Source organism: Anoplolepis gracilipes, chromosome 8 (genome assembly GCF_047496725.1).
Source record: "Anoplolepis gracilipes chromosome 8, ASM4749672v1, whole genome shotgun sequence".
Taxonomy (NCBI): Eukaryota; Metazoa; Arthropoda; class Insecta; order Hymenoptera; family Formicidae; genus Anoplolepis; species Anoplolepis gracilipes.
Genome location: NC_132977.1, coordinates 10,257,704 through 10,278,815, shown reverse-complemented (window position 1 = coordinate 10,278,815; position 21,112 = coordinate 10,257,704). Strand labels below are relative to the sequence as shown.

Here is a 21,112-nt window from a genome sequence, read left to right as displayed (position 1 = left end):
TCAGAGAGCCGAACCCAAACTTCGATCTTCATTCACGAATACAGGTGTTTATCGAGCATTTCCGCCCTGTGTTTCTACATCTCTCTCTCTCTCTCTCTCTTGAACGAACTGAATTTTCTCGTCATTCGTGGATACCAGGCAAATAGCCTTTGGCACCATCCACAGTGCGGATGTACTCGCGTCGGTGCAACTGCACTCGTGAGTTCCACCAACGAGTTCAGTGCTAGAGTATCGACCCGCAGTAGCTTAGTTCTCTCCTTTCTCCTTCGTTCATTCCCTTCCTCCTCACTTGCCCGAGGAATTATGGTCTCCCACTCCTATTTTCTATCACCGTTCCGCTTGGTCCGCCCGCGCGCTCTTCGTCATGCTCTCCTAGAGTACTCGCGTCTACTCCGTAAGGTCGATATTCGTGTAAACGTAGACAGAAATTCCGCTCGTACGGTACAGCCTTGCTTTGTCGTACATGCGCGTGAATCAACGCTGTACAGTCAGGGAACAGCACCCTGTAGCATTTTTTTTTAAGAGCCGAGAGGTTTGTTCTTTATATGTTGCATCGAATTTATAAATTTATTTTATTCTTTTTTGAATAATTCAATAATGTCAAACATGTCATGGTCCTCTCTTTTTGCCATTTAAACCTAAATAATATTTTATATTTTGACAAAGTCTAAAATTTATCAAGTATTCAAATTTTAAGTAATAAATAGTGACATGGAATAATTACTTTGTTTCTCACATAGAGAATAATTATGCGAGCAGTCAAAAAAAAAAAAAAAAGAAAAAAAAAAGATAATTCTGTATGTGTCATTATCTTGAATCACCACATTCTGGTTAGGAAGCACGCAACAGGAAATGTTCTTTTACAATCACGTTCTTCTTTCATGGTAACGGAATTTCGTAGAGGCAAAAAATAATGACGTGTACGTAGCTATATCACGATTGTGTAGAAATTAATACTTAGTACGCGAAACTAATATTGGATCCATAATTAAACATGTTACAAAAAAATTAATCTTTCAAATACGCAAAAAATTTTTTTTAAAACATATACAAAAATTCTTTTAAAACATATACAATTGAGTTACTAAATACATTCAATGGTATACCTAGTCGTTTCTATAATTAAACATGTAACAAAAAATTAATCTTCGAAATACACATAAGAAAAATTTCTTTTAAAACATTTTTTTAAAACATAAAACAAACAAAAATTCTTTTAAAACATATACAATTGAGTTAACTAAATACATTCAAATACATTGCACATCTAGTCGTTTCGGTGATTAAATTAAATGTATGTGAATACTTCTACTGTCTAAAGTCCAACATTTATCGTGAATATGTTAACAACACAATGACTATACCTTGATTAAACATATGATAGCGATAAATGAGATGCAAAAATTTAGAAAGAGATAAATCTTCATGAATCAAAAACAGCTAGTAAAAAGCATTAAGGAAATGTAAGATGAAATTTTCCCTAATAATACAAAAAAAAACATATATTAAATATTAATAAAGTACATTACATATATTAATAAATTTTATTATATATATTAGTATGAATTAAAAAATGCTTTTTCATAAATATATAATATGCAAAAATTAATATATAAAAATTAGTTTAGATCCATTATTTATGGAATGCATAGTTCTGTTAGGTTCAATTTCTTTATGAATTAATGAAATTAATTATCATAAGACATTGATAACAAAAGAACACAACTGATATTAAAAACAAATAAATTTTCTCGTTTGTATACCTTTTATTTGTATACCGTCGACGGTAAACAAATAAAAGACCAGAGCAACCAAGGCGTCGTTGCCGTTCCTGGACCTCGCCACTCTCGAGCTCGGCTCATTTCGTCGTTGGAGTGGAGGTGCATAGCTCGACAGCTGATCGCACTGGTGCGTTGTCGGGGATCTCACCGCTCTCCCTTGCTTCAGTCGCAGTATATGTTGTGGATCCGCTCGGTGCGTTCGGTCAGATCGGTCTGGGGATCATCTAGTGCGTGCACGCGTTCACAATCGATTGTCTCTGGAACGACACTGGAAACGACTGCGGAACGAATAAAATTTTATAGTCAGTAGTGGTGCATCAGTAACCAGGCGAATAAAGTCGATACCTAGTGGAATCGCGTGGAATATCCGTAGTGTACCCTTGGTTCAGTGCAAAGACTTGTGTGATCGCTTTGTACCTGGAACGTATCTTCTCTTTCGAGTTTGACAGATCGAAGAATTTGACAAGTCAAAGATGCAGAGCATCATCGCCGTGGTATGAATTCGGACGTCGCGACCCACGTAGCTGAGCCCACTTTCGTCCGAGGGTGAGTTGTCCCTTTAAAATCAACGCGCGTGTGAGATGAACACGTAACAGCTTTGATGCTGACTAGAGATGCTGGTCGTTAACTCTTTATGCGTCATGGATACTACGAATCCGTCTCACATCTATCGACGCCTCATTATTTAGTAATCAATTATGAGAAGAGAAGAAATTAATTAATTCTCGCATACATCCTTTTAATTTACTGATCAATGCATCGTTAATTAAATTTGCGCGAAATGATATGTGTACTATAATAACGCGCCATGAAATTGATTCTCGTCTATATATATATATATATATAGCTGATAAACACACTGATCACATAATAATGCATATTTCATTCGGTCATCGACATAATACTCTTCATCTTTATCCGTAGAAATATGTCTTTTTCCATTCGAAAACATCGATTCCGATTTTTTTTTCTATTTTTTTAATGTGCGATGCTTTGACAATTTGATAAGCGGATGAAGATCTATGGCTTATAACTGAAACTTGCATGAATTATTGTCGAGACGACCGATATCGCATGATTGCACAAACTATTTCTATACAGTTCGATTCAAACGCAATTATTTTGAACATCTTTTATTTGCGCAATACGCGCGGCATTATATGCAACACACGGAAGAATCTTTGATATAGAGATGTATTATGTTATTTTTCCAACTGCTATTATTATATCCTTGTAACATCTTACTTTATGACTTTATAGTCTATTATTAGAAGACATTTAAACGTGACGTGACGATTTATTTCAATAAAGTTTTGGACGCTTTGAAACTTTCGGTTTTCTTCGCATATTCAAATACCTTTCAGAAATATAATCAAGATGCAGATTGTTAATAGACATCTTGACCAGCAGCAACCAAACAAACGTATTACGATAAAAAAGGTTTATCGTGCACACGTCGATATCACAATTTAACGAAGAGAATTTGCGCAACTGAATAATCGCATTTCTATTCGAGGGATCATTGTCCAATTACGGTGCAATGTTCGACATATTTTATTTTTTAATAATTATCTTGTTGCATGTTTTTCGCCATTATAAAAATTAAACTCTGTTTAATCAAGTATTCCATTAAACATGGAGCTGATTATAATACATACAAATTTAGAAATTCATCGGAAATTATGTTACGAAAATGTTTTAATTAATTAAGGTCAGCTTTTTTATCTATATATAAAATATAATATATCTTCTATTAAATATCATTTAATTAATTCTAAAAAGTGTGCGAAAAATAAAAGATAAAAGATCGTGAACTCGCTCTCTCAATTATTCTTTCATATAAGCCGGATGTGAATAATTATGTCCTTTATTACATATCTGAATTAAAATTTTATCAATTGAAATGTTGCCAGCATCAGCTTACGATCACACTTGTGATTGCCATTAATACGAGAAAATGAGTCTTAGTGACGTGGCTAAGCGTGACTCATTAAGAATTCATCTAAACTCTATCTTAGCATCTATAGAATTAAAGGAAAATCCCTTTCTCATATACAAATATCTCCCGATGCTTTCGTACTTTATCAGACTAGATGCTGAATTAATTCCGTTGTAAGCAGAGCATTTAATTAACAAGAGCTTGAAACGACCGAACGGCTATCTTGCCTTCGGTCGTCTGATCGAGACGTTTAGCTGTTCAAACAAAGAAGATGGCCTGGCAACCGGAGAGAGATTCTAGGACGTCATTTGGGACAATAAAGCAGACTGCGAGATCGCATCTCGATCTACTTATGCCTAACTGACAATGAGTACGCGTAGTTATTGACGTAGCGATTGCAACAATAATGAAATATGCTGCTGCATCTCGTATGTGCAATCTGCAATTATTTGAATCATATATCACAAACACGCGGCTGGCGTGATTCCTGACACGTGTATGTACGTTCTGAAAAAAACAGCACGCGTCGTAGTTAGTTCCTGATGGTGATAGCTACAAATTGATCTCTTCGATATTCGAGATTCAAAGCGGGCAAGAGACACCCGAGAGTGGCACGTCAATGAGATTCTGTGTACATAAAAGATATCCCCTGAATTATAGCATGTACACGATTGTGAATTAACCTCCTTTAGGGTCTTCTCATATTCGATGCTGCTCTTTTCTCTTTCTGTTCTTGAATTGACAAAGATGTAATTATGTCAGCTATATAAAAAAATTATATAAAAATCCTTTTTTTTCTACCGTTATTATATTATTTATACTTTTTAATTATTTTTTCCCTCTTTTTGTTTATTATATATAAAATTATTTTCTCTCTGTTTTCTTTATTGTTTGATCGACAAATATTGCTCGTCAATTTATATGCGATATAAATAATTTGTTCTTATCAAAAAGAAAATGTTGCAATATAGAAGTTATCTTTTTTTAACAAGAAAGAAGAGTCGCAAATAATCAAGAATAAGATTGTATCTATCGATTTTCAAAAGAAATTTAATTATATTAAGAAAACATATGTTTACAAAACATTATAATGACGCAAGTAATAGTTACACCTTCTGTGTAATTAAATTTCTTTACCATACGTTATTTATTATAAATTATATTCGCTTTTCGATGGAATGTAGTGGGTATTATGATATCTGTCGATTTATTATATTAGAAAAATTTATAGAAATTAAAAAGACGACAGCCTTCTCTCCATGAAACGTTATATTCTTCTCTCCAGCTAACAAGAACGATTATTCAAAGATTGCTTCGTTCAATGCATCTGTACCCGGAAAGATACACGTGAACCTTTGCGTATCTTTTTTTGCTGATTCACATGATAATTTGCGTAAAGAACGTGATGAGTGTATCTAATTATTTTTAATCGAGCACAACTGTGGACGACATCGTACGATGTGATAAGATATTTTTGTTATTTATTAATTCATAAATTTTACATTAATAATGGAAAAGTATTAGTTTAATATTTTACGTATTTTATTACTGTTTAGACTTGCACGCGTTAAAAAAACATTAAATGTGCATATTAGTCTAATATATCGCATATTTGTAAGGCGTAATTAATTTACTATGTTATGTACAAAATTTCACTTTTTTTAGCTAATTACAAAATTTATTCGAAAAATCAATAAATCATATAATTTTCCGTTGCTTATATTAAATTCACGAATAAAAATTTCACAAGTTCCTAAATTAGAGAATTGTATAAAAATAAAATAAAAGTAGAAACTTTATTGTATCCAGAGCTGGAGAAATTTTATTTCAAATAATGAATTAATTATAACGAATAAAATTAAAAGATTTATTTGTAGATAATAAATAATTTTTTATTCAAAACTCTATTTATCTTTTTGTTAGTATTAAATAAATTTTTATTTTTATTTATATCAAAATTTATGTAAATAAAATTTTATTATTCTTTATTCGAATGAAATATTAATTTGACAGTTTTTTAAATTATTTTTTAACTTTAAACAGATTTTTTTATTATTATAACTTTAAACAGAAACTTTAATAGATTAATTCTTGGAAAGTCCAAGAAAATTTGATTTTGGAATATTCGTACATGTAGGCTAATAGTCCTTTAGCAATTTCCTTAGGAAGGACAAATATGTTGTGTATATGTTTTCTTTTATCATACAAGTATTTGATATTGTGAGGAGGATTATTATATTCTCTCCTTATATCACTGTAACTAGTTTAATAGCAGTGTTGAATGAAGTAAAATCATTTTTTTTTGTAATCCGGAAATCTGTATTATAGAGTACGTATTTATTCTTTTATCATGAATCAATTTTGATAATTAAAGTAACACATTCTGGAAATACAGGTATGTTTTTCTCGTTGTAGTAAATAACATTTTTGAAACTGAATTAAATAAAGAGAATGCGATCTATCATTTGACTTAAACATTAGTACTATATTAGATGGAATTTTTTTTCAAATCAGTTTATTTTTGTTCACAACAATAATAAATGAATCAAAAGCTTTCAATAATACAACATAATAATAAATATACATAGTATTAAATACATAATATTAAAATTGTTGCAAAATTAGACTATTATAATAAAGCATATTTGATAAGGATATCGAAGGTCACGACATTATGTTCAATTTATCGTATAACAATAAGATAAACAAACAGAGAAAAATGTCACTCTTTCGATAAAAGCACGACTCTTGAATAGCAAGACGCTTCGACAATTCTGAGCCATTACTTTAAGTGCGCAAAATGCCTTAATGGAGTTTCAAGTATTGTCTAAGTATTCTCAGCGGGATATAGCTTTGACAGACCTATCCTAGTATTTTTTAACATATTTTAAATTAAGAGTTAAAAATAAAATAAACTTATTGTTTAGCTTAATAAAAGATTATTTTAACATATATAAATATTTATTCTCCCTAGCACGATTGGATGATGGCTGATCTGAAGAACCTTACTCTAAGCAGTGGAGGAGCATCTAGGTACAGTGGCGATGAACAGGTGCAATTTATTCCAGGTGGAAGTAATCAGGTGACAATCAGATCACCCCCTCCCTCTCTACATTTGGAAAATCTCAACAATGCGGTCCACGGGTAAGAATATAATTCTTTATTTTTCTTTTGAATTTATGAATAACACTTTATTAAACAATGCAAGATATATCAACCAATTAAAAAAATCAAATTTTTGTTATTAATAATATCGTATAATATAAAAATAACTTGCAGCAACAATGCATATATAAAATATAATAAATAACTGATATAAGTGCAACCAACTTAAATATTCTTTTAGCAAGGTATCATTGAATCAATTCTGGATTATATTAGTTTGTTGCGTAATTAGACGATTTGAATTATAGATTAATAAATAATGAATGGTTGAAAATGTATTAATACTTCTATGCGAAAATACATGGTGAATGTAAGAATAAAAGGCGAAAGGCGTAAAACGTATCAAGCATGATTATATAAAACTTTTTTACAGTTATATAAAATAGAGAGAGAGAGAGAGAGAGAGAGAGACAGAGAGAGAGAGACAGAGAGAGAGAGAGTCGCAAAAATTTGACAGCATAATAAAATTATTCCAAGACTTATTTCTACAAGTATTGGTTCGATAAATCATAAAATCGATGAAAATAAAAATAGTAAATAAAGTTGATATATTTATTTTACTTTACTTGTATCTATAAACATTTTTATATAACTGAATGATTTAATTAAGATTATTAAATAACTTAAAATAATTTCAAATAGAAATATATGTATAAATAGTATAGAGATGATATTATTAGAAAACAAATTTCCTCTAATCCAAACGAATTATCTCGAACTTTACTAGGAATTTAGCTTCTTTGTTTTTGAGTTTTCAAATATAAATTGTTATTTACCGATTAGCATTTTATGACATGCGCCTGCAATATTAATTTACATTATGATCGTCTTGCAATTTCCTAAGAAAGCATGTACAAATATGTAAATCGATATTGATCTGTACTTACAATTGCTACTGTTGTAATATTTATTTAAATGTATAAACAGTTGTATAGTTAATTTTAGCCATAATATTAAATTCTTATTATTTTATAAAATTGCGGATAATTATGTCATATTTATATCATATAAGGCATGTTTCAAAAGAGAAGTTTTGCTGTGTTCGGAAAATCACTGGAAATCTATAATAATGTATAAATCTATAATTCATGTATATTATAGAGTTTCAATATTAACAGTATTCAATACTGGCAGTAAAAATACAGCCCTTGTAATAAGCTTAAAATATAAAATCTTCATTGTTAGGTTATTTATTAATTTTTTGTTATTTGATTATCCCAAAAACAGGTGTAACGAATTACTGATAAAAGTTAAATTTTGTTATAAAGTTGATTTAAAGTTTGTTGTTTTGAATTAATTTTTGCATTGTAATCTTAAAATAAATTATGGTTAAAACATAGAGTCAATCAAATATAAGCAGAATTTGATATATTATATAATATGCGAATAGACATGTGAATGAGACGGAGAAAGAGAGAGAATATACGATTCTCCTAATACGACATTTCTAAGTAAGCTTCCTTCAAATATTAACAATAAGACTTAAAAGGAATTTTAGGAAGGAAGTTTTTTAATTTCGATCATACTTTTCTCAAAATTTGTTTTTAGCTAGGTTTAAGTTGATTCATTGCTGCTAAAAATAACATTCAATTTGTGCGTTAAACAGAGTTATTATAAAATGACGTAACTTATATAATGTGAATGACCAATTTATTTTTAAACTTACATGCATATCATGTAAAAAATTATTATTGCAGAAACTATTGAATACTTAGAATAAAAAGAAACCAATTTTTATCTTTATATGCAGAATAATCGGCAGAAAATTATTATGTTTCATTAAGATGTTCATATTAATTTCGTCAATTTATCGATTAATTTTATCAATTATTGACTTTCAATTGCTCAAAAATTTGTAATAAATAAAGGCATCAATTTTAAGATATTTAAGAATATTCAATATTGAAGGAGTATAGGTACTGCTTGAAATGACAATCGATACTAAGAGTCTTAGGGTCCGTATCGACGATCACGGTCAAGGTTTTTGACCTTCTCTAGAAGCTTCGATTAAGCATTTCCTGAACTTGAGAGAATACCTAAACTGTAGAATAAGGAATATGCACGATATTAGTCTTATAATTGCAATAACATAAATGTGTACGATTAGAGTTTATTATAATTTAAAAGAAAATTTAAATTTCTTCAAAAAAAGCATCAAAGAAGCATCGTGATGTACAGTCGGTCACTTTGCCTTCTACGATTCGATGACTCAGCTAAGCAGAGTCGTACTGACAACTGGACTGAACAAAGATACGTCTGCTTTGTGACTCTTTGTGAATCAGTCGAATAAATAAAGAGATTGTGGACCATGCTGGAAGCATGCTACTGCGTGCACACTTTCATTATATTACTATATATAAAAATTATACAAATTATATATATATATATTTTTATTGAGATAACTAGAAGTAACATTTTACGTTTTATGTCAAGTTAGATATTTTGCATATGTAAAACGTACGATATATGTAATTGCGTAATGAAATAGAAAAGTTGATATTTTAGTATTTCAGTATTTTAAATTCTTAGAAGCTATGCTACTATGTTCTAATGTCATACATAAAAAATTGATAGAAAGCGAGAAAGACTTATATAGGATAAAACTTTGTAGAGGACAAGGTGTTATAAAACTTAACAATTTATATAAATAGAACATACAGAGAAGTGCTTCAAATCAATTGAATTATACGTAATATTTCTATTATCTGAAACATTTCTATTATTGCGTATAAAAATATTAATAAAAGATATATTAGCATTTCTGTCAAATTCTACTTGACTGACTTATTCATTATATTATTGTAGAAGTTAGAAATACAAAGATACGATCTCGAAATATTCTGAAGTGTAAGATACATTTGTATTCATAACATGAAAATAATAAATCAAAATTAGTTTAAGAAATTATCAATATTATATTGCGTTTTCTATGGAAAGAAAAAGAAAAAGAGGAAAGGAATATTAAAAATAACCGTGATATGAATAACCGTGAATAGTTTTTAGTTGTATATATAGCTATAGTGATAAGGGGAGCTTTCCAGCAAGATACAGTGTAATACAGTAAACAGAGAATACATCAGTGTGTCTCACTCACATTAATGGACACTGTGTTACACTATGTCTTGTTGGAAAGCTCCCAATGATAGTTGTAGATATAGTTATAAAGACGTATAATAAGATGTAGTATAGATGGATGTGTGTGTAGAATATTTGTAAATTAAGCTCCTTTTTGGCTACAGCTTGAAGTAATAAATAAATAAATATATTGCGTTTTTTAACATTACATAACTTGCAAAAAATTTCTCAAGATGAATTTAAACATAATATTTTTTATACGATATAAATGTATGTAAAAAAGAAATCTATCTCTATATACAATAATATTTCCATTTTTCTCAAAGTTGGTCAAAGTGATTTTAAATATATTTATTTATAATTCTATATATATATATATATATATATATATATATATATATATATACACATAACTCTTTAAAGTTAATAATATAATTGACAATAATGTCTTGTAAGAAATTCTATTACTAAATTTCGATTACTAAATTTTTGTAAAGAATCATGTCTTTGATTATTTAATCAGAGGACAAGTAAACTGTTTATTTTCAATGAAATCGTTAAATACAAATTGTTCGGTGATATTTGTAAACAGGTTAATATTTTTGTTACATTTTCCTTCGGATTTATCTATTTTCTATTTTTACTTGTCATTTTTGTCACATTTTTCGAAAATGTTTTCTACAAACACGATAGTTCAGTGATAGGCGAATGCTCGCGATAAAAATAATTCTAGTTATGGTAGGTGATGAAACTAGCAGTAAGAAAGTGAGTAATAAAAAAATTCTTTCGATAACACGATCTCATGATTTTACTAAAAAGTAAACTATGATCACGATCCTAGTGCAGAGATAAAATCATACACTCAGAAATATTTATATCCTTTTGACAGTAACGTTTCTCTCACGTTTACCTATAGTAATTGCGAGAGTGATTACGCAAAATTGTAGAAATAGCTAATCTCGTGTACGTTTTTGTATCTCCTTAATATTAGAAAATAATAAGCTTTCACGCGACTAGAACCACAGTAGAAAATCTACATTTATGACAGGAAACAGCACGCAAATTCATGATCAGTTGAGAGATAATATTCATATATATGTATATTGGATTCTATATGTATATTAGGTTGGCCAAAAAAATAATGTTTTTTTTGTAATAGATGTTTTTATATTTTTTAATACAAAGCATTATCTCTAAACTATAAAATATATACATATTCTGAAAGCTGATTAGCACTTCAACGCGTGATTTAAAAGAAATCATTCCGTTTATTTAAATTTTCTTGAATTGACTTTATTTTGAAAATGAATGACGGTGAAGAAGATATATTTTTCGAACAATTATGCTTTTTTATGTCCGCAAAGAGAAAAAACACGATAGAAATCGCGGTAGAAAATCTTTTTTATTGTTTGTAAACTGCGAAAATAAGAAAGCATAATGGCTTGAAAATATATCTTCTTGTCACTCATTTTCAAAATAAGATTATTTTAAGAAAATTTAACTAAACGTAATGACGTGTTATTTTTTTAATTATTGAAGAATAAGCTTTCAGTAATATACGCGTATATATTTTATTTATAACTCTATATACTCTCATAAAATTCTTTCAAGTTAATAATAACTCAGAAACAGTGTTTTGTATTAGGCACAAGTATTGTATTTCATATAATCATTATTTTGTGTGTTGAATTTAAGTGTAACTATAAATCAAATATTTAATATTTTATACAATTTTGCATTTATATTCAACGTTTAATAACATTTTTAAAAGGCAATCTATCTCATTGCTCAACGTCGCGGATTAATTAATGGGAACGGTATCATCTGTTCTGTGCAAAATAAATATAATCTGCATTAAAATGTTAAAGTGAATTAATATGCATCACTTCTTCAACATTGCGTATATATTACAATATTTTTCAAATTAATTGCGACTTTGCGGAATATAAAAAATACATGCAAAATCTCGTTAATTTTGACTAAATACATATGCATTCTTAACTTTGTCGTTTAAATATACGCTACACGTACACCTGCATATAGTTATTTAATTTTAATGTGTACGAGTTGCGCTTTCCAAAGCAGGCGGTAAAGTAATGTAGTTTGTACATATAATGATCATACATGTTTCAGTACGTCCCATTTTTACGGTATACCGTACGATATACGTAGCAACAGTTTAACGGATTTCTCTACGGTCTACGATTTACAAAACAAGCTAAACTTATGTATATTATCAAACAAATGCAGATGTATTTAATTAGCGATACTTTCACTTAACGATCGGGTGAAATGTTACAGTGGCTCGCAAAACAATCTCCACTGCAGTTGCAACGGCACCACGTCGAATGGGGCTGCGGCTGCGGTATGTACCGGTGGTGTTCTGGCCAGGAAAGTGCCGAACCACAGCGGCGCCAGTCCCGGGCAGGGCAATAAAAGGCCGGCGGTATCGCTGACGCATCTCCCGAAGAGGCCGCCGGTCGACGTGGAGTTCAAAAACCTGGCCTACAGCGTGTCCGAAGGCAGAAAGAGGGGTGAGTTTCGGAAAGAATGTGGCAATTATACGTTTGATATTCAGGAGAAAATCAATTTACTGTTCCGTGCATAGTACGCATTATTGAATCATCATTAAGGTATAATAAAAGAAACAATTAATAAATAAATGAATAAATAAAAATTTAACGAGCATAACGGAGGCAGAACGAGAATCCATGTCCGTATACTTTTTAAGAAAGCAGTTAGGTTACTTATGTCTCGAAATAATATATGTACTTTCGATTTTATTTCGAAGCGGTAAAAATTAGCTGGATAATTTAAGATGACAGAGTGATCGGATTTAAAGTGAGAAATCGAATATGCGAAAAGCTGTCCGGTAGGCTTTTCATCTATCAACGTGTGTGAATGACCTGACCGAAAAAATCGATAGAAATGCACGAACAGGTACCCGTTTCGGCGCAGATGCATCGTCCGTGGTGCAAGTGCACTAGCGATAAAGAGGTCAGCCAGAGGTTTTATCTATCTGAAGGATATATAATTCTCGAATAAATTTTCTATACAATGGTGTAGAAAATATCAGTTTTGGCAAGATTGTTAACAAGAATTTTGGCAATCAATGACGCCAAAATTGAAAAAGACTTACAATAGATAGTTTTTATTATAAAATTATAAAGCGTTCCATTTCTGCATACGTAAGATATATACGCAGATAGTGTCATTTTAATCATAAAATAATAATAGTACATTTGATATATATTTTTCTATAATGCGGTACAGTATAATGATGTGTTTGAAAAATTTTAATCTTCAAATATTATTGAAAGCTACAGCAATATAATTCGCGTTGCAAATAAAATTTTCAATTATAAAAGCACACATTTATGTTTCGAGTTTTCTTCATTATTTCTTCAATTTTGTTGCAGGATATAAAACTATTCTAAAATGCGTAAACGGAAAATTCCGGTCTGGAGAATTAACAGCCATTATGGGCCCGTCCGGTGCTGGAAAGAGCACGCTTATGAATGTTTTAGCGGGTTACAAGTAAGTAGGTTACAAAAGTAACAATATATTGAGATAAGTGATACAATTGTTCTCAAGTTTCTGTCTCATTCTCTTAAAGTTTTTGACAACAAAATTTTAATCGTTTTCGATAACGTTTCTAGAACGTCTCATTTGAATGGTTCAGTACTGATAAACGGAAAGGACAGGAATCTCAGAAGATTTCGAAAGATGTCATGCTATATTATGCAGGACGATCGACTTTTACCACATCTGACCGTTCATGAAGCAATGACCGTCTCGGCTAATCTGAAATTAGGGAAGGATATCAGCGCGACTGCCAAGAAAGTAGTGGTACGAACAAAAATTTTTCTTTTCTCACGTCTCTAGATAAACTAAAATTTAAAACTCGATACCTGACGTTTGTATATTGGAATGCAGGTTGAAGAGATTATCGAGACACTTGGCCTACGCGAAGCCAGCAATACGCAAACTCAGAGTCTCAGCGGAGGACAGAGGAAGAGGCTGTCGATAGCCCTGGAGCTTGTCAACAATCCCCCAGTTATGTTTTTCGACGAGCCAACTTCCGGCTTAGATAGTTCCGCTTGTTTCCAATGCCTCAGTTTGCTCAAATCTCTCAGTAGAGGAGGTAATGTTTTGGCAAAAATTTTTTTTTTTTTTTTTTTTTTTTTTTTTACGAACGTCTCTCGTTTATACGTACAACGTAACATCACTGTACGCATGTGTTCTTTACAGGAAGAACGATAATATGCACGATCCATCAACCAAGTGCGCGACTGTTCGAGATGTTCGATCACCTGTACCTGCTTGCCGAAGGCCAATGTATATATCAGGGTAACGTCGGTGGCCTAGTGCCCTTCTTATCATCGATGGGTCTCGATTGTCCAAGTTATCACAATCCAGCGGATTACGGCAAGTATTCGATGGAGTATCAATCATTCTATTTGATCTAAATTTCAATTGTCGTCTGTATATATGTATATATATATATGTATGTAAAAAAACTTTAACTCATGAATAAGAAATTCTATAAGAATTAATCTATAATTAATATTAATTAATTTTAAATGAAATATTTTTCAATATTTTACAAAATATATTTATTGTTAAAATTTCAAGATTGCTTTACAAAAGTTTTAGTTGTTAAAATTGTACTTTTGTCGCACTAATATGATATGCTAATGAAATTTTATCGGTTTAGTAATGGAAGTCGCTTGTGGAGAGCACGGCGAATGCGTTCACAAGCTCGTGATGGCTGTAAACAATGGGAAATGCAATAATTATCAGCATCATCAGGCAGCCATCTCCGCGGCGCAGACGGTTTCAAATGACATTGTCAAAGAATCGCCACAAGAACAAACAAAACCGGAAGGTGCCACTCTGATACCGAATGGTGTGGCAAAGCCGCCAACTGGTACGACGATGATAAATATGCCAGTTTCTTGCACAACGTCGCTATTGGATAGCGCGGAAAGCATAGAGCAAAAGGTTGGCTTTCCGACGAATGGTTGGGTGCAATTTTGGATACTGCTTAAGAGGATTTTCCTGTCACAAATGCGAGACATGGTAAATAGATTTATTCGGAATATTTCCTTTTTCATTATTTTTATACGAGAAAATAATTCGTCATGTGGCTGAATACAATTGATCTTGAAAATTGTATTACGTCATTGAACAGTGAAATTGTAATTTTAATCATGAAAGAAAACAATAATACTCGATTTTTTAAGACTCGTTATTATTGCACATTTTATTTAAGATATCTTATTTTCATGTATTACTCTCACTCTGTCCTCCAACAGACGTTAACACGGGTAAGATTGATTTCACATATAATTGTCGGCTTTCTAATCGGAGCGATTTATTACGACATCGGCAACGAAGCCTCCGAAGTTATGAGTAATGCTGGGTGCGTTTTCTTTACGGTAATGTTTTTAATGTTCACCGCGATGATGCCTACTATATTAACATGTGAGTAATTTACATGTGGTGACATGACCGTTGCAAAATATATCGTTAGATCAGAGTTCGTTATATATCGTCATTTTGTCATTTTTGTCGCAGTTCCGATGGAAATGTCCGTATTCGTGCGAGAACACTTAAATTATTGGTACTCGGTGAAAGCCTTTTATTTTGCGAGAACATTGGCGGACTTGCCGTTCCAAGTGAGTATAATTTACGCTCTTCGTATCCAATTGAGGCCAGATTCATTGCGACTCATGCACAATATTAAATTATTGCAGATGGTGTACTCTATAGCTTATGTGATAATTGTATACTTCCTCACGTCGCAACCATTGGAAACGGAGCGTTTTCTTATGTATTTAAATATATGTATATTGACATCGTTAGTCTCACAATCAATCGGTCTGTTGATAGGAGCAGCAATGAGCGTGGAGGTAAAGTCAATAAAATATATATATATATATATATATATATATATATATATATATATATATAAAAGAAAACTTTATTATCAGAACTCATAATAAGAATAACAAGACTTCTTTTGTTTCCCTCATTTGTCTCATAATTTTTGCATTAATATTCATATTATCGTTTTTAGACTGGGGTATTTATCGGACCCGTGATGTCGGTTCCGATCATCCTATTCTCTGGCTTTTTCATCAATTTTAACGCCATTCCAAAATATTTGAAATTTCTCCCATACGTGAGTTACGTGAGGTACGGTTTCGAGGGTACCATGATCTCTGTGTACGGTTACAATCGGGCGAAACTCAAGTGTTCCGAGTCCTACTGCCACTTTAAGAGTCCGACAAAGTTCCTCGAACAGATGTCCATGGAGAACGCGGTCTACTGGGTGGACGTTGTTGCTCTAATCGGCTTCCTGCTCGGTCTCAGAGTGGTCGTTTACTTCGTACTGAGACTCAAGCTGCGATCCCTTCGTTAAATTCTCTGATTAACAGTCCAGGGCAGACAATAATCGCGACACTATGGCCGTCGTTGCACCACGACTGTGACCTGGATATCAACGAAGATTACATTTTTTTTTTAACTTGTAAGACGAATGACAAAAGAAATGATCGCGCACAAAGGACAACTCGATCTCGATATTGACAAGAATAGAGAATTGTCGCATTGACGAGCGGCGAAAATCCGCTGCGTAAAAAGAAAAGTGACGAAGAGAATATACACGCTTCGAATAGAGATATGAGGGAACAAAGGTAAATTGTCTTTGATTAAACCAATCGTTTGACATACGAACTTTGATATGTAATTTAAGTCATTCAATATCACAAGATACTTAATTTTGTGTGTGTTTTTATTGAAGCATAATATTTTTTTATCAATTCCATTTATGATATAAATGTGTATAGAATATATTAAGGACAACACACACACACTTTGAAGGATGTTAAATTATTATTAATTGTAGTAATTATGTCTTATGTTACCAAACCAAATCTGATCTCTGCTGTTGGCAAAAGAAAATATTTTATCGTATATATTTATTCGTTTGTTCAAATAAGAAATAGTTATCGTGACCAAAACTCAGATCTGATTAAAGATGAATCACAATTTTAGCTCGTCTATATAGGTAGACGTTTAAATAAATAGTACAGACAGGAATTAGACTATTTTCAATCGTGTATTAATAACGGTAGGTCGATTTGCGACGTCAAACACAACATCGGCTTTCCGGTATTCGAATTAAAATCGCGAACGTGTTTATAGCCAATTATATACTATGAACTCGCCAGGAGCCTTAGGCCCATTCAAGACTCGTGTCCCTCCAACGAGCGCGTTTAAACGCGAACATGACAAAATAGAGGTTTCTATAGATAAGCAAAGTAGAACACAAGGATCGTTAAAACGAGTCTTTTATGATATTCCATGTTAAATTATACATAGGTTGCTATACTTATTTCGACCGGTTATCTTGGAGATAAATAAATCGCGTACTTACGGTCGTAATAATGTCGTCGGACAGAAAAATAGCGGAAATTTGTGAAAACCGAAAGCATATTTGTTCGCGAGTAACGTTTTCGTACTAACGATAGAAAGCGCTTATTCGATATGTCTCACATAATCATACACTCAATCTTTCTTCATATCGTAATTTCATCAACAGTTTACCTAATATACGGTAATTCTAAGCAAATAAGGAAAAAAGAAAAAAAGGAGGAAAAATGTTTATTGTAAAAAGCTCACACTTGACCAATCACTAGCTGCCTGAGCGTTGCTTCTAAGTGCGAGTGTTAAATATTGTTACACTTACTAAATAGTATATACGATTATTGGGAAGATATTGTGTATGTATAGCTGTATAAAATGAGAAAAAAGATAGGTAGCGTTCTATGCGTTATTGAATATGTAATTAACTCGTACTTATGTTTTTATAATATTGTATGATTCTTTTTCACGGCCTATATGCACAACTACATTTTTATAAATTTATTTATCCGACGACTGACGAAAAGACAGCGATTAAAATTGTATCGTAGATACTTTCAATTTAATTTACAAAAGTTATACATCTACAATAGAAATGAAGCAATTCATGCATTGGTTTTTTTCGACAATATAAATATAATTTCATTTCTAAAAGATTGAGTTAAAGATATTGTAATTATGATATTTCTCTTATATGCTATAATAAGGAGGTCAGTGTAATATAACAATGAAAATATGTTCCAGTTTTACCTACATTAATGAGCAAATAGTGATAATGACAGATTGACAAGGCAATAGAATTTATCACATGAAAATTAGTTTATATATCACATTATTTTCGTAGAACTTAAAATTTCTTACATTGCATCAGTTACTTATCAATCTCTTGTAATGTTTTTTATTTTAATTTTATATGGTATTCGTTGATAGTAAATTAGATATTTTTTTAGCCAAATGGTAGTTACATTTGTCGTTACGCATAAGTTATGTAAATTAGTATTTATACTTTGATATTATTTTTATTTTACTCTTCTAATTTAATTACATTATTATTATAGATTATTTTTATAAGCCAATTGTACGTTAGTATCATAAAAATATTTGAGATGATTTAAATTCTTAATTGATACATCAATTTTTTATCAGCATAATGTTTTTAATCGATCGCAATATGATCAATGCGTCATCTTAAATGTACAATTTTCTTTTTCATGCCATATAACATATATATTTAGTGAATTTAGAACAATTTTAGGTAATGCTGTAATAGGGAATTCGATTGAATTGAATTAGTGCACTGGCACACACAAAAATTATTGTACACAAATTTATATTAACATAAATAATTAAAATAAGTAATTAAAAAAATAATTAAAACAATTAATATTAAAAGTTATTATTATTATTATTTAACGATGAATGATAATAATAATAAATCATAATCAATTATAATTATTTTAATATTATTATATTACTTATGTTTATAATGTAAATATGTGTATGATTACCTTTAATGTGCACTAATGCATCAACTGAATTTGCTATAAGCTTTTTTAATGGATCTAATTAGTTTCAATTTAGTTAATAATTTTTATTTCTATTATTATTACTTTGTTTGATCCAAAACTCATTAATCTTTTTAAATATACATATATTTCTGAAAGTATTCTCTCTAAGTTTTTATATATATAGCTACCATAAAATATATTTTAAAAGCATTAAAATGTAAGATCAATCATTTTTTTTTACTAAGAAATTTGTGCGCGTGTTTCTTACGTCATATAAATTTAATAATAAAGAGAAAAAAATCAATTAAAAGAAGATATGTGTATTAACCTACGGAACAGTAAATAAATTTCTATATTCTTGAAGTTATATATCTTATAGTTATTTAGTTATATATTTGTTCTTATTGTGCATTTAAAAGCAATAGTATAATTATTGTTCAGAAAAGATAATTTCAGGATGCCATGTACAATATAATACATAATACTTCAAATTATTATACGTTCCTTTCGTACGCATTATTATATTACTAAATTTAATTTCCATATATTTTTTATTCTTTAATTATATAGACAAGTTAGCGAGTTCTATACTAACAATAAGAATGTATTTTTTAAATTAACTTTCTGTTATTATGTAAAATATTAAAGAGATTTGACAAAACGAAAAAGAGAAAGCAGATTATACGATTGTGACACCCATAAAAAAATGTTTGTCTGCTGCGACTGAAAATTCATATCGAGAGAAGATATTCGTAAGTGTATAATCCCAATAATAGTTTTATATGTGTGACACACACATTATTGAACATTTTAATTATCAACGCACTCACACATCATAATACGTTGTTTTCAAAAGTTAAAAAAAGTACGCATTTTATCTTCATAATAATAATAATAATAATAATAATAATATCTGTAAAGTTCTTTCATGAAATCGCACTCATATCGAAATCTGAATGTGCAGAAATTTGATGTAAAGATGATTTTTTTATCGACTAATTCCAATTATACTCGTCGAACGTGCTATTATAATTTTCCACTTGTCAAAGTTCAAGTTTCATATAATGTTGCGCAAATCGAGAGATTGTAGAGCGAGAAGAAAGATTAGAATAATCGTCGAATCAATTATTCGAATCGTATCATAAATACGTGCGTATGTGTTCAAGCTTCGTTCGAGCGTTATCAATTGTGAATTTTTTATTATAGCGACGTCGCTCGTTACAAAGCGCAAAATATGAGATACGAGTGTGTATGCGCGCAGCATAGAAGAATCCATTCACAATTTGTCTCTTTCAGAATTATACATACTATTCTTCATGTATACACGTACATACACACACACACACACACACACACTTGTACACACACACACAACAAACAGAAACCCACATGCACGCACATGTCAATGTGTAATAAAGTCAGATCATAAAACACATACCAAATATCGCAATCTTTTTCAAATACTGTAATTTTATATGACGGAAAGAATGTAAAAGAATGTATGACTGAGCGTGCGAAAAAAAATGTACAGAGAAATAAGAGATTAAGATTGTAGAGGAAACCTTCTTTTTGAAACGACGAAATTATACGAAGATGTTTCGCGTGATAAAGAGAAAACATCGCCGACCCTCGACGAATTGACGCTAATGTACTTCGTATCTTGCGATTTTAGCAAGAAACGTCACGTTTATACTAAAGCACAAATGAATAAACAATTGTATCAATGGATGAAATATTTTATTTGTCTCTTTTTCTCATCAAGATATTAGAGTCAAAAATTTTTTACTGAAAAATGAACTCTGAAATGTCTATATATGAACTTTCCAGTCATTATATAATACTTTGCATAATAACATTTAAGTTGTTATATCAGGTGTTTATATTTGATTTGTAATTTATTGAGTTGTTGAGTTGCAGAATTTGAATCAACGTGTCAGTGATGTATCGAAATCACGTGACTGCAAGACTAATGAAAATACAGGCCAATCTTATTTTAAGCCGTCTTATGACGCGTAACTAAGCGTAACTAGTAGACTACCAACCTTGAATAAATTTAAATAATTTTAAATAACTTTGAATATACACACATATAAATATATATATATATATATATATATTTATATATACACATATATAAATAATTTGTTTTTATTTTTAAATACAAGGAAGATCCTTTAATAATTCATAAAGTTTTTTAAAGTTATCTACGCAGG

General features: G+C 30.6%; 1 protein-coding gene across 6 annotated transcripts; it reads left to right on the top strand.

Annotated features, from left to right (window-relative positions):
* The first annotated feature begins 1,874 nt into the window (after window positions 1–1,874).
* On the top strand, window positions 1,875–20,615 carry Atet (ABC transporter expressed in trachea). 6 transcript variants are annotated; one of them, XM_072897417.1, is made up of 12 exons: window positions 1,875–2,327; window positions 6,695–6,864; window positions 12,262–12,494; window positions 13,380–13,497; window positions 13,620–13,809; window positions 13,897–14,104; window positions 14,212–14,388; window positions 14,678–15,042; window positions 15,279–15,447; window positions 15,541–15,641; window positions 15,720–15,875; window positions 16,043–20,615. In XM_072897417.1, the coding sequence occupies exons 2-12, from the start codon at window positions 6,704–6,706 to the stop codon at window positions 16,385–16,387; spliced, it is 2,223 nt and encodes a 740-aa protein (XP_072753518.1). In that variant the 5' UTR covers window positions 1,875–2,327; window positions 6,695–6,703; the 3' UTR covers window positions 16,388–20,615. The 6 variants fall into 6 exon arrangements, with proteins under 6 accessions (XP_072753518.1, XP_072753520.1, XP_072753519.1 ...); XM_072897419.1 differs by lacking the exon at window positions 1,875–2,327 and adding an exon at window positions 5,864–6,049; XM_072897418.1 differs by lacking the exon at window positions 1,875–2,327 and adding an exon at window positions 5,864–6,115.
* The last annotated feature ends 497 nt before the right edge of the window (window positions 20,616–21,112 follow it).

Excerpts from the sequence above, each read along its gene's own strand:
- Atet (XM_072897416.1), top strand. Across the intron at positions 12,495-13,379 it reads GTCCGAAGGCAGAAAGAGGG|GATATAAAACTATTCTAAAA; the intron begins GTGAGTTTCGGA and ends ATTTTGTTGCAG. Across the intron at positions 13,810-13,896 it reads CGACTGCCAAGAAAGTAGTG|GTTGAAGAGATTATCGAGAC; the intron begins GTACGAACAAAA and ends ATTGGAATGCAG.